This window comes from Tetrao urogallus (genome assembly GCF_951394365.1).
Source record: "Tetrao urogallus genome assembly, chromosome: 8".
Classification (NCBI taxonomy): Eukaryota; Metazoa; Chordata; class Aves; order Galliformes; family Phasianidae; genus Tetrao; species Tetrao urogallus.
In genome coordinates, this window is record NC_136821.1 from 17,440,377 (window position 1) to 17,467,860 (window position 27,484).

Below are 27,484 nucleotides of genomic sequence, written 5' to 3' on the forward strand. Positions count from 1 at the left end.
TTCTCCACTTCCAAACAGCAAATACCCATCTCTAAAGAGAAAACCTTAGTTCACAAAAGGTTCTGCATGAAAAAAAAAGAGTAGTGTTATTCTGTCCAGATATTTTACAGCAAATGTTACAAGTCTCCACATACAGGGATCTTGCACAAACAGCAGGCTTAAATTAGGCAGTCTCACAACACCAGCATCAAAAGCACAAATCCCTTCCTGAGCTGGGAGAACAATTGTGAATCAGTAGCAGCATTTTAAGTTCAGAGTGTGTTGACTACTGGAGCATCATGCATACTTTACCAGGGTATTACTCAGGGGAAAGTTAAATTAAATATTTTTGTTTCATTATTCACCCCCTTACTGAGCAATAAGAGATTATTTTCTTGGCCCCTATGCTTCCAAATGAAAAATACCTTTAATAACATTAGCAAGCACAGTAAGCGATTAACTTTATAAAAGTTCGCTTTAACATTCTGAGACAATAGTTTCTTTGTATTTCTCTTGGCACTGGTGTCAGAGCAAAGGCCTCCTCTGTAAATTTCTGAGTACTTAGATGTATATACCATACACTTTGATGCACGTGCTGTGGGGGCACGGGGTGAACATAGCTAAATTCTCAATAGTGTACAGCACAGGGTAACAAGGAGCTTAAAGACAGCATGCAGGCAGGAGTGAATATGCCAAGGAATTCTTGCTACAGTATTTGCCCTTGCTTAAAAGTAGCTAATTCCACAGCCCTGCCCAGAACAGATGCTCCAGTTTATAACTCCTGAGTTAGCTGTAGAAATCAGCTCAGAGCCAAGATTCCTACTCCTATCAGACTTGTTCATATTTTGCTTAGAAGACCAAAGAAATCTTCATAGAAGCAAAAATAAACTTAAATCATGAGCTGAAGAATGTTTCAGTCTTACATTCTGGGCTAACGTATGCATATGATGCATCTCATTTTCCAGTTAGTTAATACTGATAAACAGTCCTATCATTTGGGGCAAACCTATTTCTATGTGCTAAAAGTATTATATTATTAAATGATAAATGGCAGTATTTGCTTCTGTATAGACATGGCTTATCATTTTTGGAAATGTTTACTTTACTGATAGCTGTATCAGCTTTTTCTCCTAACACATTTTGCTACTGATAAGCGCTCGTAAGAAGCCAGATAATAAACTGGCAGATAATTTATGATTGTGTTAGGTAGCTCAGAAAAATACATAATAACAAAAGCAATTCCCCCTCCGTTCAAATCGGATTTTTACACAGAAAATTAATAGAACACCACATAAAACTGAATGCCTTTTTGCTCCTAATGTGAACTTTGCCCCTCTTGGAAAAAAAGTATTGTTAAAGTTTATAAAGCTTTAACAGATGTTAAAGTTGGCACTTTTCTGGCAAAAGTGCAGTATCTTTTTTTCCTAAGGGCTTTAATTCAATTCATACCCATTTTGAAACATCCTTTAAAAAAAAATAAAAAGTTGGTCAGTAAATCTTTCTGATCTTTTTTTTCCTTTTAAGTTTTTTTTTTTTTTTTAATCAGCTATATACCATTTCAATAGGAAAATTTTAACTTAGTGAAGTTTTACTGTTTTACAGTTACATAAATTGTTGCTAGTGAATCGTTTGAGTTGTCATTGCTGTCTTTTAAGGCCATTGATTACTATCACTTGCTGTAAATGTGGTTCAGCCCAGCTCACCTCTTTGTTACGTGATGAGTTAACAGTGTTAACAATGGTATCTTGCCTTTTTATAAGTTGTACAGAAAATGCAGGTAATACTCATGATGTTGTTACTCACTGGATTGCTAATAAATCCAGAACCAGTTTCTAACCTTATCTGAGCACCGTATTTCAGTAAATGTGCTATTAAATCAACCATGTAGACATCTCCTGCCCCACAATCTACCTAGAGGATGTCTTCACTAAAGACAAATTGTTTCTTAAAAATTGAGAACATACATTCATATACAAAACATGGCATGTTTTTGAATGTTCTTAAATGTTCTTAATTCTTTGATAGAAATGTGAAATACCGGACAGAGTACCAGGCTAATACAGAGGAGACCTGGGTACCTTTGGCTTTGCCTTTGTTCTGCTCTTTTACTTGGAAGTGACTCTGACTCTGGTTTGCAAGGTACTTGGAGGTGCTGTGATTAAAAACTTTCAAGACAACAGCCAGGATAACATTTTTCCTCCTTTTTTTTGGCATCATAACTAAATTTCTGCAAACTAAGTCACTTTCCCAATAAATTCTAGTTTAGCTCAGAAGTACAGATTTCATCATCAACATGAAACACAAAAAAAGCAAGGTCTTCTTTTATGGACAACATTAATAAGCAAACATAGAATGACAAATTCCGCAGTGAAAAATGTGAAAATTAGAAAAAAAGCTTGATTTACCTGTTGAGCAGCAAGATTTTAGTTTGCCAATGACACCAGCTACAGGCAGTCTTATTCCTCTGCTTATCTTCTTTCGCTAGTTGAGTTCTGTCAGTTGAAACTCCTTGCCAGGGCTACTCCTATGGCATAGTAGGTACCCTCACTCTGAGCTAAAGCAAAAGAGACAGTTGGAGCAACAATACTGTTTTAAAGGCATTTGCTAAACAAGAAACTCCTGTGTTTTAACTCATGAGTTGTGTGAACTCAAGTGCTAGTTTATTTTCTTGAGGCAATCAGGAAAAGGCATAGAAGAGAATGAAACCAGAAATCCTCTAGTATTTAGGGGTGTTATGCTTTCCTACTGGGACTAAAGACTAATTCTGTCACCTACTTTACCACAGTCACAAAGCATTTGTTGTAAAATATTTAGAAAAACTAGAATTAACTCAGAGAATATATTCTATAGAATTTATTTCTAAAATATTAAATCTGATCCCTATTTTTTTACAATATTTGAAAGCTACTGTTATTTTCAAAATGCATGCACACAAAGAATTGAGTTCATTAATATACTCATTGGCATGAGAAATCTCAACATAATTCTTAATTTTTAATATTTCTTTTTAAAAGTATACCTTAATTTTGCTGTTCTCAGTAATCAGTATTTATGTACTAATAATTGTCCATTTTCTCCAAGTGGCATGCAATCCAAAGTACAAACCTTATGAAGTGATAAATAAGTGGTGTTTATCTGTAAAGATGTCCGAAGGAACAAATGTTCAAGTGCTTCGTAATTGCTTCCTTTTTGCTGTCTCTTCTTCCTCCTACATCAGAGGCAGCTTTTAATTTGGTTGATAATAAATATTTCAGAGTATAGTTCTTAAGAAAGAGAACAGCTGTAACAACCTTGAAAACTTTCTGCCATGCTAATGGCTGATATAAAAAATTTTACTTACCATAAGAACATCTGATTAATGAAATATCTCAACGTTTTCCAGTCTTAGTCTTCTCATTTTTTTTTCTTCCTTCCTTCCTGAATCTTAAGTGTCTGGGAAAAAGTTTGTTTAACAGTAAGGCTTTTCATTACAAACAACTTTATATAAGTGCAACACTAGTGTCCTCTGCGCTATCTGTCCTTTATCCTGGAAGAAGAGTTGATTTTATTTTTCACTTAACATTTGCACGAAGACAAATTAGAACTGTAGTAAAAAAAATGTCATCTCCCTCACTGGCTCTGAATAAACAGTAATCAGGAATGGAACCCATAAGGTCTCTCTATAGGCTTTCCTTTGCTGCACCCACAAACAAACAGGAAGGAGACCTACCCCCATGGGCTGCAGACGTTGAAGGGGATCCTCTTATCTCCTGATGCCTGTAGATCCAGAGGAAGGGTGTCATGTTTCATATGGCACAGCCTAGTACAAGAGAAATATGGAGAGAAATAAAGAGAGATTATGGAAAGCAGAAAAAACATCAGCTAAGGAAAGAAAGGTTTTTCTTCAAACTACACTTGCAGTTTGTTTTTCTTAATATAAACAATAAATGAAAAGTACCCTTTTACAAAAACCGAGTCACCTTTATAGCGGGGAAAAAAGAGATGAGTACTGCTCTACTGTTGTATATTCTCTATGGTTAGGAGGACACCCAGTACGCATAAGGTCTCACTGCCTGGAGAACCAAGTTCACTATCCTCCGTATTTATTGTCAGTTAAGAAGATGATAATCCTTCACCCAGGTTTAGCACAACTCCTTTTACTTATTAAATCACTATCATTTGAATCTTCATTGTTACACTTCAGTTTTCTTGAGGTATTTTATGAATTTTGAGAAGAACAGAAACGAGGTCAAATAAATTTGCCTTACATGTAGTTCATCTCTAACTGTGCCCATTTGCAATAAGCCATGAACCGGATTATAACTGAATTAGCTTTCCTATACTGGCAGGAAAAATGGTGGAAAGTACAAAGTAACACCACTGTTATACGACAAGGGTCAAGAAAATCCTTTGTCTTGAGGCATGGGCAGATATACCCTGGTGTGAGTGAGGGGAAGACAGAAAGGTCAATCTAGAGGAAAGGAGGTAAGAAGGTAATAGATATACTGATAAGGACATTTTAATTTTTTTTTCTAAAGGGCAAAAGAGAACAAGATATAGGAGAAAAAAAAATACAGAAAATATGAAATGAAGATATCCCCAGAGCAAGGATGGGAAAGCATATGCCTGTGCACTACATGTTTGGTCATGTTAGCTCATAAAATGAATTCTGTTGCTTGAAATATCTTAAAACCATTATGAACTTCCTGCAAAGAAGAAATGTTGATTTGCAACAGCAGTTATATGTGGGCAAACATTAAATAACACTCATCCAAAAGCACAGGGTAAAAACAAGAAGTTTTTACCTTGAAGCAATGCTACCTTGTCTTTTCTTTGCATACGTTAACCGCAAAGTCATACTCAGTATCACTGAATTAACTCCCAGGCCTGTGCTCTACTATAACATCAGATAACAACAGACACTAAAAGCAAAAAAGAAATAGGTGTCCTTTGTATTAGCATTTTAGCTTGGGGGTTTTTAATGAGATTTAGTACATTATGGCAGCTAATTCTTCTAGACTTCTATACTTGAAACTTTTTTTAAAGGTGGATCTTTACTTAAAAATGAAATTTCAAGTTTGAATTGTAGGTGAAGTACCTTGCTGGGGTACTGGGGTAAAACAGCCACCCGTTTAGCAGTTTCTGATAGGCATGCTGAGCATAGGGTTTTAGCTTCTTGAAAAGATTGCAACATTATGTGCACTGGCAGCTAGTTCTTTTAAAAAACAGAAGGCAGTGTTCTATTTTTCTATTAAAAAAACAAAACAAAACAAAACCCAACACATTCTATTTCTAAAACAAATACCACCACATGAGCTTTCACATAACAATGCCCATATAAATGATGTTTAACAACGGGGTCCTTCTTTTAATTGACTGATGTAGGCACTTCTATGGAAATATGTCTGAAGTGTAGTTTGTAAAACGTTTTTAAAAGTGTTTGATGTAAAATAAGCACTAGACTTTTAACAGTGCAAAAATAGTCAAAATCTGTATGTTACAAGTTCTTTACTGAGAGCCTCAGCCTGTAGTAGTGTCTTAGTAAAGTCAATCTTTTAAGTTAAATTGCATTCTGGTGTAATAACTTTTTGCACATAACATTAATACAGATGTACTGGTTAATAACATAACTGGTTAATAACATGGCGATTTATGTTATTTTGATTTTCCACCTACAGCTAGTAGTTAAAATTTTGTTATATATATAATTACATTTTTATGTTTAAAGTGTTTTCTCTGTTTTAAAAAATATGACCTATGGCAACCTACACTGTGTGTTCCAACCCTAGGTTTTTGGGTTTTTTGTTGTTTGTTGGTTTTGGGGGTTTTTTTGTTTGTTTGTTTTTTTGGTTGTTTTTTTAAGAGATTCCTGTTTCTGCATATATAAAAATATATATATTTCCCATATAAATATAACACTACTTTGGAAATTTTGGGAGTTTGGAGCAAGTGGTAAATAATGCACCACAGCACAGATTCGAAAGTTGATAGTCTTTCAGATGTAATTTATTCCGGTAAGGCTAAAACTGTGGTGTAATTGCAGCCATTTGTTTAAAATTTGTACATTACATCCAACTTCACGAAGTTTTGAGAAAAGTAATTATGTTAAGTAATCAACATTTTCCATTACAGATGATCTTGCATACTAAAATTATGTTGATCTCAACAGTAAGGCAACATACAGAAATGAACTGCTGCTTTTAAACTGTTCGAAGAAGCAAAGGAAATTTCATCTTAAAATCTGTACATGGAAATAATTTAAAGCTTCATGAATTACACATTTCCTTAATTAGTTTCTTCTCTTTCTTAAATAAGTTGTAACATCAAAGATGCCAAAGGGTAATATAAGCTACAATAATATTCAACAGAACTTAATCTTGACCTTATGTTGTAATAATTTATTCAAATTAACTGTATTCTTCTGTATTTATATTTTCAGTATTTATTATGAATGATATGGAATTTGATGTATTTATTGTGGCTTATTACTGCAATGTATATATTACAAAAATGAGCATTTTTAAGTCTTAACATTAGTTCTTTCTGTTAACTAGTGGCACTTGTATTGGCTGTATTTTTATTATATATTGTACAATATATATTGTCCATTTGTTTGCAATGAAGTAAAACAGGTTTCTACGTTATATCATGGCTGCCAGTGCATTGTGCATCTTCTTTCTGCTATGCAGTCACCAGACATTCCTCTCTTGCCTAGCAGAGTCGGAATTAGTGCTGCACCTCCTCCCCAGGGCTGTAAAATCTCTCTAGAAGCTCTGAAATTTCTAGCATTTCTCCCATACCTCACAGCCTGATAGTGTAACAAGAAACTGTTTTAACTGTGGGGGCGTGTTTTGTATCTTATTTTATTTTTTAAACTTAGCATTTAAATGCTAAAGGAATCCACAGAAATGGTTTGTTTGGTATTTTTGTTTGCCCTTCTGTGACACTAAAACACTTTGGTGAGTGGAATAAACTACATGATTTTTCTGCAGATACCACAATGAATTTAATAATTGTGAACAGTTGTTGGGGAAAAAAAAAATGCAACAGCTCTCTCTGGTGGTCAATTTGCAGAAACATCAATGGCTAGAACAGCATTGTAGCCATACTAGCAAATTGCAGGACAACTGCTTTATTATTTTGAAAATTGCTGATCAATATTGCTTCGTTATGAAAACTATTAACAATACAGCTCTGTGCCATCTTTTTATTCTGATACTTAAAATTGTGCTTTACGTTTGTAAAAGGTAAGTTGATGGTAAGCGCAGTGACAAATTGCGTACAGCTAAATTATTTGTATCTACAAAAATTGATAAAGATAAGTTGTTCTATATCATAAAAAAAAAGTTCTCACAGGATTTTATGTAGCATTTGCTTTAAATTTATTAGGAGCTACATGGAAGAGAATAGATAAGTACCTGTTACCAGGCTGCTTTTGGCATTGCCACAAACTATGGTTAACAGTGCTCCAGGGCTTGCTAAGACATACCAGCATAAAAAAACCTCGGAAAACAACTTTCCAAACCCGTATTCTAATTTAAGACATAGGGATGCCATTTCAGAAACAGAAAGGCTTAACTCTAAGATTCAGCTGTAATATTAATAATTCTCTCACAGTTCTGTACTCACATTTACGTAGACTGGCAGATACTCCTGAGGGTATGCTGAGCTAGTGATGTCCCAGTGCAGGTAATAGTGCTGTGTCCAGGCAGAGTCACAAAGAATCAGGTCGGCAGGGTCTCTTGTTGGTGGGAGAGCAAGAGCTACCTTGAGCCACCCGCCCTCAAAGCACATCTAGAATCTGCTTCATCCTGCCAGGAGTAAGCCTGAGTTGTCTGTGCCTGAAATCAAGCCTTCTTCAACAGCTGCAGCTCCTTTCCTATAACATAGCACAGTGAGATGGAGATTAACACTAGTTTTTCTGGTCCATTTAGTAGCCTACAAAGCCAGCTGATTGATGTACAAGTTTTTACATACTGCATATGTAACAGTACTTCATTTTCTTTCCCCAGGGGAAGAGCAAAACAGCACTACTGAAAGTATTTTAAATTAAAGCAAAGGCAGTAAATGAGCCAGAGAACTCCCTGTGAAAAACTGATTTTCAGTTTGCCATTTGTATGAGGACCATCATCTTGTTTTTCAGAACTGCTGCTATTTGGCTCTTAGAAATGTAGTGCAGCATATTTCTAAAAAAATTAAAAAAAAAAATAAAATCAATTTAATAGCTTAGAAGAGAGTAAACTATTACGCTTTAGATGTTTCAATGTATACAGTGACCATGAAATTTGCAAGACAAATGAAGAGACCTGCTGAAGGAACAAAACTACATGTTTTCAAAAGGCAGTAGTGGTAGGTTATTTGTTTAAAATTTCTTGGTTAAAAAAAAAAGGACTCTGGAACAAGAAGGACCTGATAGCAAGGGGAATGAAGCACGAGGAAAAGCACAACTGACATTAAGCTGTTTACGGTATAGCGATACAGCACCCCAGACTGTATTCAGTACAAATTCATTATTTTCCCATTTAAAGAGTGTTCTGCATTATGCAACAATTATTTCTTGGTTTCTAACAATAAAATGGGAATTAGCTTGCATAAGCTTTTGTTCATATGGCTTAGTTTTATATGCACACTACTCAAAGCACTACGCAGGCAGAACACGTTTTGATTTCCACATTTGTGTGTACCCGGTTTGAGCGCTACAAGCTGTGAATAATGGCAAACCAGAATTTGTGGAGTAGATCCTCCACAAGGAATAATGGAAATCACCGTGCAAAAATCACATCTATTTCTATTTCTTCAGGCATTTCCCCCAAAAATATTTGAAATAGACACTGGAACTGCACATTACCTTTTAGAAACAACACTGCATCTTCCTTCCCTTCCTTCATGTCAAAAGCACAGGCTAACCCTATCAGTCTTTGTATCATTCCATTTTTTTCAAGTTCCTACTCCAAGTTGCTGCCAACAGTGAAGACTGATTCTGCTTTAACTCATACAGCTCAGACCTGGCAGGCCAGCAAACCCACAGAAACCAAGTTTTGTTCCACAGCCAGCAAAAACATTGCGAGTCCACACTTTTACCACAGGCCTTGAATAAGTCAATAGATTGCCTTGAGCTCTTTATTTCCAGTTACCTAGACAGGGAGGTAGTAACCATGATTCACCCTGATATTCCCTACATAACAGTGACTACTTTTTGCCTAGAAATGGGAGGATGATTAAGAGGCAGCAGTGTCCAAGAGATGGGAGGTTAAACTGACTGTCAGGAGAAAGAAAAAGGTAGTGACAAACCTACATTCAGGAGTACTGCTTGATTCTCACCTCTCCCTGTATAGTTAGAAACAGTGTCTTAGTTTCAGCTGGGATGGAACTGTTTTCCTCAGAGTGTCTGGTATGATGTTGTTTTGGTTCTAAAAGAAAAACATTCTTGATAACACACCAATGTTTATAGTCACTGCTAAGCAGCGCTGTGTAGAGCCAAGGCAGTTCTCAGTCAAGAGCCCAAGGATCTGGGAGGGAACAGAATTAAGACAGCTGACTTAAACTGGCCAAAGGGATATTTTGTATCATATGACATCAAATGGAAGAAGTGGAAGACATACACATATAAGTCTATGTATATATGTGTGTGTATACACACACACACACACACGTATTTATGTGTGTATATATGTATATCCTAATTACTATCTTTTTCTTTTTTTCTATCTTAGTAAATACTTTCATCTTAACCCACAAGTTCTGCTTTTTTCTTTTTTTTTTTTAATTCTCTCTCCCATCCCATGGGGAAGTGGGGGGAGTGAGCAAAAGACTGGTGCTGAGGCACCTGCTGGGTTAAATAATAACAAACAGTCTAACAACATATTAGCAGCAGTTTGTATTGCTGCTTTTGAGTTGTGCTGAGTCATCTTATTACAGGCAGAGAATTCATCTGTTTAAAGAAGGGAGACTTCAAGTCACTCTTTTTTTGACCTGATATATTTCTACCTGTTAGACTGAAAGGATCCTTTCAAAGCCCAGTAAGTCCCAGTGGATTTCATTTTCTCAAGATTATGGCTACCTTGCCTCAATCAAGTAGGCACCCGTTGGTATCTTCCACAGTTAGTTGGCCTTATCTTCAAACACAGCAGTAGAACTGAACTTTAAATAGAATATCAAATATCTGGGAACATAACACTTTAGGGCAGTATATTTGTTCTGAGATCAATATCCCTAGGAAATTCTCCACTCTTAGAAGCCTCTTTTGTGCACACTGACACAACACAGCATGAGAAATACGCCAAGGAGAAAGCACAGAAAATTTTCAAAAGCAACCAGCCATTTTAAGTATGATCTAATGAAGTGTAATAATGACTTTTAAATGAAGTGTCTGAAGAATAGATAAAATACATATCTAAAAGGTGAGTTGTTGTGTAAGTAATAAAGTGACATTGATGTGTCACATCAGCCACCTTCTAGTTTGGTCACAATACCAAATGCAGATAGAAGTATTTCATATAAGTATACGTACAGATCAAATTAAAGTTTTAATTGTATTTGATGGCCCATGAAAACTTGTTTTTTTGTACTGCCCTAAGCTGTAACACAATTGTGCAAAAAAAAAAAAAAAAAAAAAAAAGATCTGCCATGCAAACCTAGATTAAAATGAGAGAAGACAAAGGAAACTACATTAGGAATGAAAAAAAAAAAAAAAAAAGCCCAACAAAAGTGAGAATACCAAGTGAACAAGGGTACTGTTTGAAGTGTCTACCTTTGAGAGTAATTTTTTGCAGTCACTGGCTTTAAGAATAAAGACCACTTTAGAAACATAAATCTTACTCATTAAACAACAGTTATTGCTTACCTATAGACATTTTTGTTCTTGAAACTCCTCTATCCTATGCAACAAATAGAGTTGAGAAAATACATTCCTACTTTTTATTTTGCAGACAGCTGAATTGCCACCTCCTAAGTTTCTGTAGTGTGAATATAGCGTTGACCTGATTCTAAGCAACATTTAAATGCAATTGTCTGCCACAACACAAATCAACCAGAACCTCTATAATGTAAGACTGTATCATGAGGAATGGGGTTGGGCAGAAAAAAGACAGTTGCTTTCCAGGCGAGTTTACTTTCGTTAGTTGGATCCTGGAACAGCAATGTTTACTTTTAATCTATACTTGGAATGCTGCACAGTTTTAAATCCTTCTATGCTGATCCATTGCCCCCAGACAACCGAACAGCACCCAATCTAGACACTGATATTTCCAAAACAGCTCTTCACCAATCCTATTCAGGTTTTTTTTTCTGCTTCTGGTTTCCTATTCTTTGATACTGCCTGATTTTTGAAAGGTCTTTTTTTTTCCCCCCTTTAAAAAAAATGGTAATCTTGTTCTCTCAACCCAAGGAGAAATTGAACATTTAAGCAGGACATACTAAAGTTGTGCTTTCTACCTCTTATAAAATAGAAAGTCTAGCTAACATTTACATAATAATAAACAGAACCAACTATTGTAGACTCAACTTTAAAAATACATTTTTCAAAACCTTTGGAGATAATAGCTTAAAGGGAAGATTTAATGCTAATAACACAGGAAATTGAATCCATTCACTTTTTTTTTTTTAAATCACAATAGTAAACTAAGATTTGATATACTATTGTGCTGTTGAAACAACTGAAATTCACGTTTGAAGTTCCTGTTTGAAGAATTAAGGAGACACATCAAAAAGACTGTATGTTCCTTTCTTGGAATTTTTGATAACAAGTACAACCATAAATGAGATCCGTAAACAAGAATTTCAAAGAACTGGCTATGGTTCTGACAATCCAGATACTGAATTTGAGCTCCTAGAACTCAATCTGATATTTTTATCTTATATAAGGCCAATTCTCAAAATGTAGGAAGTAATGCTCTGAATTTCTTTTAGTTTCACATACTTCTCTGTTGTAATTGAATATAATTAAAGAAAACGCATACAGCAAAATATAAAGCACAAAAAAATCAGCACCACATACCATACTTACTTGAGAAAGATGTCAATGTAATAAATTACACCAATGAGAACATCTGCTTCTGACCCCTGAAAAAAGAAAGGCAAAGAAATTTAACTTCTCAGGAAAGATTGAAGGCCAGAGCTGAAAAAGGACAGAGATTATGTACAATAATTCATAAATGCATTATTTTATTTTATGTTTTACTAGTGCTTTGTTACTACTTTTTAAAAACATGTAATTTCAAAAATGTTGTAATTAATTTTAAAAAATCTGTATCTCCAAACACATTACAACAGATCTTTAATTGCTCTTATGAAATTGTATGATATCCATATGTACACACACACACATACACATTTGGAAGTGCAATGCTTAACATAGACACGATACTTGATTTCAGATCTTAACACGGAATAGAAGAAAAACTGTACTTGGTGCCTTCCACTGCTGTTTACAAATCTGCTATTTCCTTTTGCTCAAGAAATTAGACATAGTTAAAAACAGTAATTAGTCAGCTGCTCAATAATCCCCAACTGTTTTCTGTTGTAAACCTTCAGGAGAAAAGCAATTTCTTCTTATGTTTCTTCAAACGTTGAACTCATTTTTCCAATATTCTGAAATTAAGCAAAAGCAGGCTTCTTTTCCCCCACTAGAAAACAATAACACCACACCATATTCATCCATTAACCAGATCCTACAGATAAATAAGCATTTCTCCTTAATGATATTTGTTATTTACCAGAAAAAATCTGAAATGTATGTATTTTGTTCTACTTAATATTCCCTCCTTTATTGTTAGTCTCAGCTCTATATTTGATCTAGCAGCCAAATACTTTTTTTTCCCCTGCAGCAACCATGATCTTTTCCTTAATCTCCCTTGCCTTATCAGTGTAGTTCTTGAGGGAAATACTAAGTACTTCTGAAAATATTATATTAATAGGCCTGATCTTTTTGTTTCACTTTCTTATGTACACGTTTCTTGTGATTCACATCATTAAAGAGTTCATTATTAAAAAACAAGCTGGTTGCTATTAAACCTACTATTTTCTTCCATCTGAATACAGCTGTTCAATGCAATTCTTTTGATAAGCTGCAAAACCTAAGAACCTTTCTACCTTTGATGCTTCCCATACCTACTAAGTAACAACACTGGCACTTTCAGATTACATTTAAGTATTTCCCTCATATTTATTCTGCTGCTGCCTTACTACAAATTTATTATTTTAATTTTATAGAATTTCCCCCCACATCATAAAACATGCAAATTAAAGGTTACTTTAAAATCTTTGCAATTCAAATCAACCAGCTAAGTGTTCTCCAAATCAGAGTATGAAGTTTATTATGAAATAGTTTACCTTGTTAAAGTGCAATTTTTACGTGATCTTACATGCTTTAAGTTGGGGTGATCATTAATCTCACATTCATACCCTGAAGTAAACATTTCTAAGTGAGAGTAAATCTCTGTTCCTTAGAAGGACATTTTTGTACAGAGTTACTTTCACTAAAGAAGGCCTGAAATACAGTCAGAAAATGGGCATGATTGGCAACTGCAATGAAGGCTAACAGAGTAGTGCTTAGCAAGTGTGCATCCAGTAAAAGAACCAAAGAAATAAATATTATTAAAATAATCAGAGGAAGCCTATTTCGGAAGTCATAGCTCTACATTATCTACTGAAGTACATTTTTGGATCCTTAAAGAATGCACTATTTCATTAACATTGCTAGCAAAGCAGTTTGGAAAGCCAACTTCTCACTGTTAAAACTGAAGTCAGTCCTTCAAAAAAAGAGGAAACATCAAAAAATAAATTTTAAAAAAATATCCATATTTAGGTGTTTGCACAGGAAATTATGTACAAATAATATTAGAAACATATTAGGTAAACACTGCATAAATCACTAAAAGCTGAAAAGAAAACACGTTAGTAATTTAAAAGCAGTAACAAAAAGCTGAAAATGTCTAACAGTGTAACCACCATGAATTTTAAACTTCATGACATCATTTAAAAAAGTACAATTTTGGCTAAACAAAAGGAGATTAATATCAGAGTAGGCAGGTTTTCCATTTAAATAATTCCATATAAATAACATATTTCAGTGAGAATTATTTTTTCTTCTACAACAAAAGGGTTGCTTTGCTAGAGGCACAACAGCACAGTATGGTAGCCTCTTTGGTTCTTTTTCAAATGAGGGAGTTTAAAAAAAAAGTAGTGAGCAAAGTTTCACTTAGTGAAATAAACAACTTTTTAAAAAAATTACATAAAGTCAACCAATTGAGCATGAATACACACACACACACACACACACACAGCCTTTTGGCTTTCAGATGGCATACAATACTTCCTTGTAACTCTACAAAGTAAACCAGTTGTCTTCAAAATACTTACAATATGCGGTAAAGCAATATACACATGGTCCCCAAGGTGAAAAGGGACTACAGGATCTATGAATCAATGGTTAACACACAGTCTTATCATGCAAATATTGTAAACATTATCTTTAATTGGGACCTCAAACATTCTTTGGTGTAACAGACTCCTAGGGAATCTCTGACTACACATTTTATATCCAATTCACACAGTAAAGAAGAAAAATTTTGCATTTGAAGTATGCATTCCTTTAAAACACAGTATACATATATGGTCTCTGTTTAGAAATGGAACTGCTCTTTTAATAAAATGCTCCTGTCTATAGATAGCAAATCTTAATTGTTGTGGCCAAAGATCCACTTCTGGAAGGGGTCTGATGGGTTGCAGGAAACCAAACTGGGATGCTCTCCATTTCCTGTAAGGCACATATGTAGTGCTGCACTGTACAGAGTTTGATCCTAAAGTGGGTAAGAAAGAAGAGGGGAAAAAAAAAAAAAAAGGTAAACACTGAAAATGCTGTTTTCCTCCATACATCATTTTCTGCAAGTTCATTGTTGTTAAAAAAAAAAAAAAAAAAAAAAAAAAAGAGTAGGTGCATGCTGTGCAGAAGGGGGCCAGGAAAAGAGTAGTATGCAAGTGCTAACTTGTTTTGCTAGTAAAAAGAATTATTTTAAAAGATCTAAGCATTTGAATTGACTTCCAATGCACGTCCAGACATACACAATAAAACACATCAACTGTTTTTGTAAGTGACTCTTCCAGTGAAATCATCAAGTTTTGAGCAGGTAACCAAAAAGCTATAATTATCTAAATTTTCTTCCCAAAAAGGAACTTACTCCTTTTTTGGCTTCAAGTTCTGTTTTCTTGGATTTTCTCTTTTATTAAAAACCATAAATTAACTCATCACTGATAAAACGCCCATCTTAGACTGCATGTCTAAATACCTTTTGATGCTGCCATTGCTCTTCTCCAAAGGCAAAGATTTTCTGGCCTTTGTAGCTACATTCACGAAGCTGCACAGGTCCTTTAGAAGCATGCAGACAAAGCTCCTTCTGAATGTTATGACGAATTTCATGGTGTGCAGAATACTCAAAGTACTATTCAAATAATTTTTTAGAAGTTTAGTAAGTAAATATCAACGAGAGTATTAAATTAACTCTGACATTCCGATACACAAAACAATAGATTTCTTTTGTTATTCAACAGTTTGAAACTACAGAATCATTTCTTTGACTTTTAGCATACACATCTTAGAAGTGTTTCTTAAAAAATGCCTTTTTTAATTCTGACGCAATGGAATACACTGAATAGTACTTAAATGTAGAATTAGTTATATATATATATATATATATATATATATATAGTGCATGTACACAGTCATGCAAGATTTCATTGCACGCACTCTCAGAAATCTTAACTAATACATGATACAAAGGGAAGAGTAGAAATAGTTGTATGAATTAGTTTAATTTTGTCATTTAGTAACTAAAACAAAAAGTTTTATTCAATTTTCACTGCTACATTTTTATATATTCTCAGAGTAACCCAAACCCAATTTTGTCACGTGGACAGTACTGATTGCCATTAGTTAACTTTTGCTGCTCGAATTAAACAATAAATGCTAACAAAAGGATTCTCTGTGAGGTTGTCATTACAAAGAAAAGCGTAATGTAAGGACATAATTTGTGGGTATTTTACTGTTATTTCCTGACAGAAGATTACTTTCAAGTCTCAGGTATCCTTGGCTATAGTTCAGGTCTAAACAGGCATTTAATTCTAACAGTTACAGACACAGCAGTCCTTTTATACCTCGTATCCTGAACATCCTGGTCTCTTTCTTTAACCAGCAGGTTTTCTATCACTGTGTCTCACGACAACTGTTTCTTGGCTCCCTGTGTCAGCCTTTGCCATATCTGTCCTTTGACAGCCCACGCTCAGTTAGAACCCTGTTGCTTTCAACTGTCTGTCCAATTAGCCAGTTTCCATCCTCCCTCCTTGCCTTGGGAATCAATGGGAGCAACACTGAGGAAGACACCTCACTCCTAAGTTCCTACGCCCAGCGTCACTACCTGAAACAGGTACTGTTAGGTACCTGCTTAGCCATTTAGCTCCCAAACATAACAGTTTAATCTGTTCATCTAAGTAAAGCTTTTTTAATTTAACTTTGAATCTCAGGGACTCTCTTTGAGCCCTGAAAATAGGATTTGGAAAATTGCTTTAGGAATTAATTTATCTTAGACATTGAAATGGACATGTTATCACCTCTAGAATATGTTACAAATGAAAAAAAGTTACACAACTTTTATACAACTCTGAAAACTAGGTTCTCTCTTCCACTCCCCTCTCCTACCTCAAACATAGGCGGAAAGGAGAGGTAACATGAAAAACAGCAGCCTGCACTGCTAAGGTCTGGTAAAGAGCATAAAGCAACTGAATGTGAAGGATTAAGTAAGTAAATACCCACATCTCTTGTGTATTACTAGCACAACCTATATTAAAAGAATAAAAGCTGCTACGGCACAGCAAAAGGAAAAACAAAGAACACACTTAAAAAGACAGTTTTAGTACAATCCAAGGTAAGTTAGAGAGAGGTAACAACAGAAACATATAGCGGGTCTTTTAATATAACATCTTGATACAGTATTAATACAGTATTAATGACTGTGACTATTTGAAAAGGATAATATAACACCAGAACAGAATAAAAAAAATTCAGTACTGTAAGGAGCTAACATAACAGGGTAGCGATTAAACTAGACAGTATTCCTTCTCCCACTAATATTGATTAGGAAAGCATCAGCTGACTAGGGTCAAGTGTCTGAGTTTCCACAGTGCCATAAATGGTTGGCTTTTACAAGTCAAGTTCATTTCCCAAATAACTATAAAACAGCACTGTACATTTCTGGGGGAGGGAGATGCTAATTTTTAAATATTATAGTGCCTGAAGAATTCAGTACCGGACATCAATAAATGTCTGCAAGTCATGCTGCAGGAGAAACAGGAGATCATTGCTCCCCCAAGAGCTAAGCAACAAAGAAAGCTCCTCTTGGACAAGTTCAGTCATGTAGTTTACTTGCACGAGCCAGTATAGAGTAGATCACTTTGACCTCACACTACGAGGCTGTGAGCGTGACAGGAAAGATGGCTCAGGCCGACCACTTGGTCTCCCACCACTGGCCAGATTCCCATCTTCCTTGACAGTGTGAGTCCTGCTGATAGAGACAGAAGCAATAGGAGGAAGCATAAGGAAAAGAAGAGTTAAGAAGAAAACACAAGAAAGTAGTAAAAGTAGGCCGAGAAGATTCTGCACAGGAACAAGAGACCATGTGAAGTAGTGCAATTACGTAAAAAATCTGAATCTGTATGTTGAACATAGGATGTTAGATGTGGGACACAACAAGAAGAGCGGTGAAAAAAACCTGCCTTGAACAAATATATATACGCACACACACACATATATATATACATTTGAATTCTTAAAAAACTATATAAAAAAAATGTAAATCTTGCATGCTAAATATGAGTCCATTCCACTACATCAAGTTAAAAGCTTTGCTATGGTAAACAGTTGATCATAAAACCCAGATATTTTACCTGATTTCCTCCAAGTCCATGACAAGAATACATAATCAATGGTTTGCCACCATGGTTGTTTTCACCAACATCCAGACACATGTGGTTACCTACATTTTTTAGCTAAAGAAAATTTGTTATCAGCAAAAAAGAAATACAAAAGCTCAGTGAGGATGAGAAAAAAATAAACTGCCTCACTCGTGTAGAAGCCTAATCTTTATCTTATTAATTAAAACTGTTCATTTATTTTTGCTTTCTACTTTGCTCAAATTTTAAAATCTTGTTCCCACAGAAGTATTTTTTTCTTCCCAAAAATCTATTAACTTCATACAGTTGTCTACAGCCATGCACTGTGAATTACTCAACTACCATTCTCCATGGTGAATCTGATGATTCAGATTACAATTTGAAAACACACACAAAATATTCAAAACTAGAGAAAGGGGAAGTTTTATTTGTAAATACATGCTAAATATTCAGAATTGTTTAATACTTTGTTGGCTTTAGCGTTATGCAGTCTAAGAGGTTAATTGACAGAGAATATGGAGTGATCTTTAAAATAAATAATGTTCATCATAAACCTAATTCAGAGCAGCATACAATTGCCAGAGTACAGCCTTCCTTCTTAATGTGAATTAAAAATTCTCTCTGACTTTTCACTATATAAAGCTAAATTTATTTTGACAATTCAGGAAAACTCACCACCTCTTTAGAACTTGTGTAGTACTTCTGTGGCAGTCACTATTAAGTCATGGGCAGAACGTTGACTATATTATCAGGCTCCAAGATCCCTTTAAGCAAAGCTACTGTTGCTTAAGAAGAGTATTTGCTTAAGTTTCATATAATAACATCGGTAGAGCCATAAAATACTCAAATAGCAAGAAATGCAGGTGAGACTCATCAATCATCAACAGTACTGATAGAAAACTCCACAGCAATTAACAATAACTAAAATGTAAACACTATGGCTAAAGTAGCACAAAGGATTACCTAATTTCTTGAATTCTAGAATACCAGAGAAAAGAATTAAAATTAAACTCACATATCCAGAAAACAAAGGATTTAGGTCTGGAACATATACTTCTGGATAAACATTATTCAGATACCAGGTAAAATTTTTACACTGCAAACGTTGCCTTAAGTCGAGTCGTTTTGAGATGTCTCCAAATGTTTTCTGTTGCAGGAAGAGAAATTTATTGATATTATTAATATTTTTGTGCATATAAATCTATAATATCCTGTTCTGTAGCATCAAAAAAGTAGATCTTTTTTAAAAAGTAACTGTGCTAGTACAGTTACTGCAACTTGTTTTTCGTAACACCACTGACATCCTGCCTGTAGCATCTCAGAGCACAAGAAAGAAAAAACCATTGTGACATGCAAAAAAACAAAAAACAAACAAACAAACAAGAAGTACCCGTAGTTCATAGAGTGCTTTAACAGTGCTATAAAGTGGCAGTGTAAAAACGACTAAAGACCATACTGACCACAGCAATAAAGCTAACCACTGAGTATATCTCACTAAAGAGAGTGCTTAAGTGGATTAGTTCAATAACTAGCGTAATACTTGCTATCTCCCACACAAATACAGTATCTCCCACACAAAATCCAGTTGTGTTTTTCTGCTAAGCTTGCTTGGGAAATCTACTGCTATCACTGCTACAATGTTCATATAAAGGGTTAAAAAACATCTTCTAAGAGAAAAGTATAAAGTTCCAGCTGGTAAATTACTCAAGTTCCAGATCACTTATAAAAACAACCTTCCCCAGCAAAGCCTAAATTTAACTTAAGTTTCTAAATTGACAGATATAGGATTGATTTTTTTTTTTTTTTTTTGAAAGGGAAGGTTGTAAGATTAATTAAACTGAACTATGTCTGTATTTTCACTAAAATGTCTACACTTCAAACATACTTTGTCAATAAATAACTTTTTGCTCACCAAAATTTTCAATGCAGCAAGTGTGATTTCTAAAACCACCACCATCACCACCTACTTGTTTCACAATTTTTGCTGCCTCTGTGTTTCTTCGGTAAAAAATTTCTTTATATTCATCCATCCAGACTTCTGCGAGGCGGACTTGATTACGTGTGATTACTTGAGTACCTTTTGGGAAAGTATGGGGACTCTTGCTGCGAAAGACATGGCCAACAACAGAGCAAGGCATGATCTCCAACTGTCCACCACATTGCCATACCTAACAATAACATTTTTTGTATAAGTGCAATGAAGTTATGATTAAGGAGATGGAAGAAAAAAAAAAAAATTCAGCAACGCTACTGTTCTCTTAAATAGAACAAAACAACGCTACCAGCAAGATAGTATATATCAGGAGCACTGTAGGTGAAATTCCTTACCAGGTAAACCCTGTAAAATGTACATTTCAGCTATCAACATTAATGACATTTAAAAAATAAAAACAGAACACTTTAGTGAGCAAGTTTGTAGCTTATTTCATAGGTTATTACTAATTAATTTGCCATGTCCTAGATGGCTGATTAAGCAGAGTAGTCTAGATACAATACTAACTTGTTCTCAAAAATCATGTAGACTGTTAGCGTAGAAACCAGTATTAAGTAAGTAGCTAAACTTACTCTGAAAGACATTTCTATATTTTCACCTCCCCATATTTCCATTTCATCATCATAACTTCCAATGTGTTCAAAATACTTCTTTGATATTGAAAAGAGACCTCCAGCAAAAGTAGGTGTTCTGCAAAAAGAGAAGATTACTGTGGAAAAGAAGATTCAAACTACGTTTAAGGTAGGTTTTCCAAATATAGATATGAAAATTCAGTACTACTGTTCTAGAATGTTTCTTAGCATTTGTCAGTGCTTCACTCCTGTTCTAGAATGTTTCTTAGCATTTGTCAGTGCTTCACTCCATCAAAATGTTTTCCTGGCACAGGTAATTAAATCTGCCCCCATCGAGTCTCATTCCACAGTTTTATTGTCACTCATTAACAAACAGATTATCAGACAGTATCAATAAAAATGACATATTTTCCCCGTATGGAGGGAAAGTTACTACTCCTTTAGACCAGTAACATGTCTGAGGGCAAAGAATGCACTGTATTGCATGTTTTAAAATGCATAACCTGGCTCCTACAGAAAACATTACATAAAACATCTAAGATGCTAAGACTTGTGACTATACACAATATGAGTAACTAATTCATTTACAAACAGCTTTTTATTAAGAAAAAAAAAAAAATCAAAACCAACCAACCAACCGAAGGAAAAAAAAAACAAAAAAAACAAAAAAAAAAAAAACAAGAAAATTGAAGGATATTATTCAAGTTACGTTTACCTGATTGGATAGGTTTCATCTTTTCTTCTTTTATTTTCATATTTAGGAAGAGACTCCCATCCAAATGACAAACTCCAGTCAAAATTCCCTCTATTGTGGTTATGCCCATAAGGAGATGGTTTACTAAATTCAAAAGTATTGAGATCTATAGAAGCAATATCAGGGCTTACAACAGCAACAGAGTTCTCAGCTATTCTTGCCAACAATGGTTCTAACCAGCCATAGAAGCATTCACCTATAGAAAAAATGGGAACAAGTACTGAATTTTCAATTTGACTATATGGTAGTATAATGGGAATGATTTAACATGACCATAGCAAGCCAGTACAGTTTGTAAATAGCACTTACTATGACATAAAATAGCAGTAGAAGAGCTAATACTTCATGTTCATAACTCGTAAAAAATCTGTAGCATTAAATCAAAGACATTCACTTACAGTGAGCATCCAGAAAGGTGAGGGTCTCTCCTGTTGCTACTGAAGCTCCCAACAACCGTGCAGTGATTAGACCTTTCCTTTCCTTTTGACGGACTACTTTAACAATCTGAAATTGCTTCATGTACTCATCAAGTTTATCATGCAAGTATTCTAGAAAGAGAAATTGTTTTCAGGATATTGAGTACATATGGCATGGCCTAAAATGTCACTTTACTAAACTAAGAGGACGAACAATTCATTCTAATTCCAGCAGTGACCTCAACATTAAAGCAGTGAACAAGTCCTGACTGTTGAATGTAATTTTTAGGGGCTGAGTTCTGTTGAGACTGAGGATGAAGGAAGAAGCAATTGGCAGACAACAGGGCTTGGAGAACTGAAAATTTGATTTTAAAAGACAAAAGACACTTGCTGGAAAAACTGTTCAGCTGAATTGACAGCTTGACTATCAACTCAAAATCCATTTTCACAAATACATCAAGCAAATGCATCATGTACCTACTCAACAGTGTATTTTACTCCAGGTTTTCAGAGGCTACTGTATTTACTCTTGACAGAAGCTATATTAAAAAACAAAAAAACAAAAAACAAACACCACCACCATCAAAAAACCCCACAACTTAAACATGAAAAATCTGGGAAAGAATCTCACATCCTTCATAAAACATCACGCTCTGCCACCCTCTGCCTATCATCATGTCCAACCCCTGGTTCCACAAAGGAGTACCCAAACCCTGCACCTGAGAGCTGTGTCCAAATGCTCCCTGAGTACCAGCAGCTCAGGCTGTGCCCATCATCCTCTGGTGTAGAACCTTTTCCATCATATCCAGCATGACCCTCCCTATTCAGCTCTGTGCCATTCCCTCAGGCCCTGTCACTGCCAACACTGATCACAGCTCAGCACTGCTCCTTCACTCCCCTGTGAGAAGCTGCAGGCCACCATGAGGTCTCCCCTCTGCTCTGGGCTGAACAAACCCAGGAATCTCAGTCACCAGTGTAGCCTTCCTTTGCCTGCTAATACTTTTATGTCCTTCTTATGTTGAGGCACCCCAAACTGCATTCATTGCTCCAGGTGAGGCTGCACCAGACAGAGCAGAACAGGACAACCCTTCCCTCGCCCAGTGCTGGCCCTGACGCAGCCCCAGGTGTGGTTGGCCCCTCTGGCTGCCAGGGCACACTGCTGACTCAGATCCAACTTGCTGTTAACCAGATTCCCCAGATCCATTCCCAAAGGCCTGCTGTCCAGCCCCTCGTCTCCCAGTCTGTACATAGAGCCAAGGCTTTCCCCACTGGGGAGCAGCATCCAGCACTTCCTTCTTCCTCATAAAAATGATGAGCACTGTGAAATCTGTGAAGGCAGTGTTCAAGAAGCATCTGGATGATGTGCTGCATGACATGGTTTAGTGCTAGTGGTGGCAATGGTGATGAGGAGACGGTTGGACTAGATGATCTTGTAGGTCATTTCCAACCTTGTGATTCTATGATTCTATGATCTGTCAAGACCTTGGTGCGAGGCCTCTCTACTCCTAGAGTGTCAACACTCCTCCCAATTTAACATCATCCACAGATTTACTTCAGATCTTTACTGGAATAATTGATGAAAAAGTTAAAGAGTACTGATTCAAAAATGTACTCCTGCAGAATCCCACTAGTGACAACTAGAGCAATTCTCAGACCATAGTCTCCCCTTTCCCAATACAGCCATGTTTTGATTGTCATGAGAGATTCTCAGGGTCACACCACCATGGCTTTCTGATGTCACAAGCCTCCTCCCTGCCAACTACTATAAATACGGGGACTCTGCCAACAGAAAACCAGCTACCAACAGCCTTGGGTCTTGGTGAGCTTATTCTGGCACAATGGACAATTTAGATAGAATCCTCCTTCCCACCTCTGCGTAGGAGGATAGAGCCTCCTCCACCAAAGAAGCTTAGGCTTCAAGGGAGCAGCAATGAACCTGAGCCAATGAATGTGGATCCACCCAAAGGCCACGTCAAGCCCATGGAGGTAGATCTACCTTCAGAAGTGAAGAACCAATGGAAGTGGATCCACCTCCATCAGGGCAGGACAAGTGCTATAACATCATGCTTGCTTGGAGACATTACCTCATCCACTGCCAGCACACCAGCCCTCAATTTCCATCTTGGTGCTGAAATATCACCATCCACTAGAGAGCCCCAGCATCAGATGCTGCTCCCTATCACCCTTCCTATCCTGCCTCCCATTCTCATCCTTGCCAAGGCCTCTCACTTCTTCTTTCCCAAGCTCTGAGGAAAAGACCAGGACTGGAATCCACTGAGCAGCTGCACTGAGACAACAGGAATCCAATAGATGGCCCTGAGCTCCCTGCAGCATCCAGGTGAGCCCTGAGGAAGAGGGCAGGACTGGGACTGATATCCAGGCAAGCCCTAAGGATGAGGGTAGGACTGGGACTGATACCCTCTGAGCTGTTCTGAGACAACAGGGAGAGTCCAACTGATGGCCTCAAGCTCCTTGCTGCCATCCAGGTGGCATTAGGGAAGCTCCACAGGCAGCTGTTCCTTTGAAAAAGCAGAGAACTTTGGTTTGGGTGGAAAAAAGGGCTGATGGACAGCATGAAACCTCATTCCAAGTCCTTCATTAGGACCTTTATTCAAGATTGGACAGTAAGCAATTTAAAAGGATGATACAAAAAAAAATAATGAATTATTAAAAAAAAGCAAAACCAGTAAGTGCCTCCATTTTTGGTACTTTCAAGGCTGCACTGGGACTCCTGCGACCCCTCCTGCTCTCCCCAGTGCCAAACAAATTTGCCCTATGGGGTGAGAGCCCAGCTCAAGCCTCAGGCACACCCAGCAGCCCAGGACAGGCTGAGGGTTTGGCCTTTGCCCAGTGTTGGGCACAGAAGGCTGTGGGGGCTATAGAGCAGTAGAAGTGCCTCCACTTCTCACTGCAGGGCAGCACTGAAGGATGGGAGAAGCCTCAGCAGCCCCCAGCACCTGGTGGGTGGGGCAGGCATGGTGGTTGGCACAGGAGGGTGCTGTCTGCTGTACCGAAAGACAGCTTCAATCACTCACGAGGAACTCTGTCATGGCCTCAGCCCAGCTCAGAGCTGTGGCCTCCACATCCCCAGTGGCCTCTGCTGCCACAGGAACCAACATGGCCACCCAGATGAAGCTCCTAGCCCACGTATGGCTGCAGTTACTGCATCCACCGCTGTCTCCTGCATCTGCCAATCCAGACCTCTGAGCTCTCCCAGGACAGGCCTTGCTGAAGCAGATGTTTACTCAACATTTCCTACACTGCCCCTCTCCTCCCTCCCCCCCACCCAATTTGTTTGCAAAACAGCAGTGTGGGGGAGTACCAAAGAGAGTCATTTTCACACATACTTCGTAAAGGCTTTCTTTTTGATCTCTCCCATTTTTTCCACCTCTCACAGTAAATTGAAAGAAAGCAATCCCAGATTTCCAACAGAAAAACTTCGCCACAACTAGGAACAGCTGCTGGATGCCAAATTACGATGAGTTTCATCGCATTAAATCTTCATAAAAACTAAGAGCTATGACCCAAACAAGAGCATCTTCAGACAGAAACACAGCAGAGGTTCAAACCTCCCAAGCCTGATGCCACATTTACCACTGATACCACAGTTATCACTGAGCTCTTCAAAGGTTTTAAATTCCTTGACATAATCAGAATAGGTTTTAAAAGCCTCTCAGAAGAAAATTTCATACTTGACAATTCTTGCAAAGAAAAAGCGAGGGAAAAATATTTTGTATTTTAAAGGAAAACAAAAGGAACAAAAGTACTTGGAACATCATAAGGTGTTTAGTATGGCTGTAAGGAGATGATAGCCTCTTTTATCCCATTCTATATATAATCCTAACACACTTTCAATAAAATAAATAATACGTTCAATGAAAAATGAAGACTTCTTACCATCAACACTGGCATCATCCACCAAAATTATTTCCTTTAGCAGTATGGCAGGAGAAGTGTACATCACGCTGTGAACAGTTCTGAGCAGAGTGGACCATGCTTCATTATGAAAAACTATTATAACACTCGTGGTTGGCAACGGTGGGCAACGCTTGAACTTTTGTTCAATGCATCTGCAGATTAGAAAGCATCAGATGTCAGAAAATGGACAAAAAGTTTTGATTCAACCTCTTAAGAGAAACCCTACTCTTCCCAGTATGAAGGTGTATAAATATGGACATTAAATCTTTCAGCTTCTCCAATTTCTGTCCAAGTTTTGGAGCACAAACATAGCACAAAAACAACTGGAAAAGCTGTAAGAAGTATTCTGTAAACATCTGGCAAATAAGAACTCCACCTGAACAACTGGCTCAACTCTAGTTCTCTCACACAACATTTGAGTATATTTCATGGAGCACCCAGGCCTTATTCAGACAAAAACACATTTTTCTATTAAGACCAGCAGATACTGAGCTGAAAAGTCAGACCATTACTATTGAAATCCAAAAATATGAGAAAAAGTATTTACTTGAAATTGAAGAAATGCAGTTTGAAATAGAAAAATAGAACAAATCAAATTCAGGACTTGACTTTTTCTTAGAAACACCACATAATGCTTAGAGCAATACAAAACATTCAAGTGAAACAACTTTAAACATACAGGTTTTCAAGACTGATGTATTCTGGACAGAACTTTAAACCCAACTGTGAGTAAAGCTAACAAGACAATGTTTCTGTATTCATAAATTGCACACTTACTGTTTATTGCCTGCCAACTCTAGAGGCTGGCATACTTCCCAAGGCAATTATCACATCTATTGCCAAAGCCCTCACAAAACATACAGGCCAAGTCTCACCAGACAGTTACACTCCCATAAAGATTATTGTGATCTGCACCACACATAAAGTGCTGGCCACCCTACCAGCACCAGCTCAGTAAGGACTGTCACTTCTGACATCAACAGATAAAGAATACCGAAGGAGATTTCTCAGAACCAAAATCCACTCTAGCCATGAAGTGCTACTGTTTTGTTAACAAAATCATACTATGCCAGTGGTTTTATTAACACTTAATTTTTGTTTTAAAAAGAGTAGGGAATGGATTTTAAAACAGAAGGAAGTTTAAACCATATTTTCAGTTTTCTCCTAAGTAAAACGTAGCAGCTTCCAGAAAGTCACTGAGAAAACGTAGCAGAAAGCCTTATTTAAATATGTTTAACATGAAATGCGAGCCTTTCTAAATATTCTTGGCTTCTGCACTCTGGAACATTATGTACTGTAAATGACCATGTATAACCCAGACATTTCCCTTTCTAAGCGATAATCTAATGCTAAACTCAAATCACAGCCTTCACACTTCTGTCAAGATATTCAGCTAGCAGGACATACACATTTCCACATACTCAGGAGGTCGACTGTCCGGTCCAAGATCCCGGTGTAACGAAATCCTATCACTTGCAAACGCATTGAAACAGTGTTTTTCTTCTCCACGCTCTTTTTCTTTCTGCTCTTCTGGATTTAGGTTGATGGTTTTAAATGCTTTACCAGAAGCTCCAGGAGCGTTAGGATCTTGAAGGGGTCGATCTAGAAAGGGTTTCAGTTCCATCGTAGTGTAGTGTCCTGGCAAACAGTGTCTGTCTCCAGGAACCTTAGTTTGCCTTACAGGTGCTTTTATCTGCATTTTTGGTTTTGCACCATTGACATTGTTCATAGCATTTAGCACAAGACCTAATACATGACTCTTCTTTCTGACAACTGGCTCAATCCCTCCTTCATCTCTAAAATCTTGGACACCAACTTCTCGTTGCAGTAAAAATAAAAATACTATAAAGACAAACACAATAATGCTAAATTTCCAAAGTTTCCAGTGAAAAAATAATTTCTTGAATATTTTAGGCATTATTTTCAAAGCCAT

General features: G+C 36.6%; 1 protein-coding gene across 1 annotated transcript; it reads right to left on the bottom strand.

Annotated features, from left to right (window-relative positions):
- Window positions 1-14,633: 14,633 nt before the first annotated feature.
- Window positions 14,634-27,484, bottom strand: GALNT3 (polypeptide N-acetylgalactosaminyltransferase 3; the record flags this gene model as incomplete). The annotated part of the gene is made up of 10 exons (XM_079539268.1): window positions 14,634-14,756; window positions 15,243-15,395; window positions 17,893-17,994; window positions 18,914-19,045; window positions 19,866-20,066; window positions 20,464-20,581; window positions 21,179-21,413; window positions 21,616-21,765; window positions 25,531-25,703; window positions 26,973-27,484. 10 exons carry the CDS (start codon window positions 27,482-27,484, stop codon window positions 14,634-14,636), a joined length of 1,899 nt encoding a protein of 632 aa, XP_079395394.1.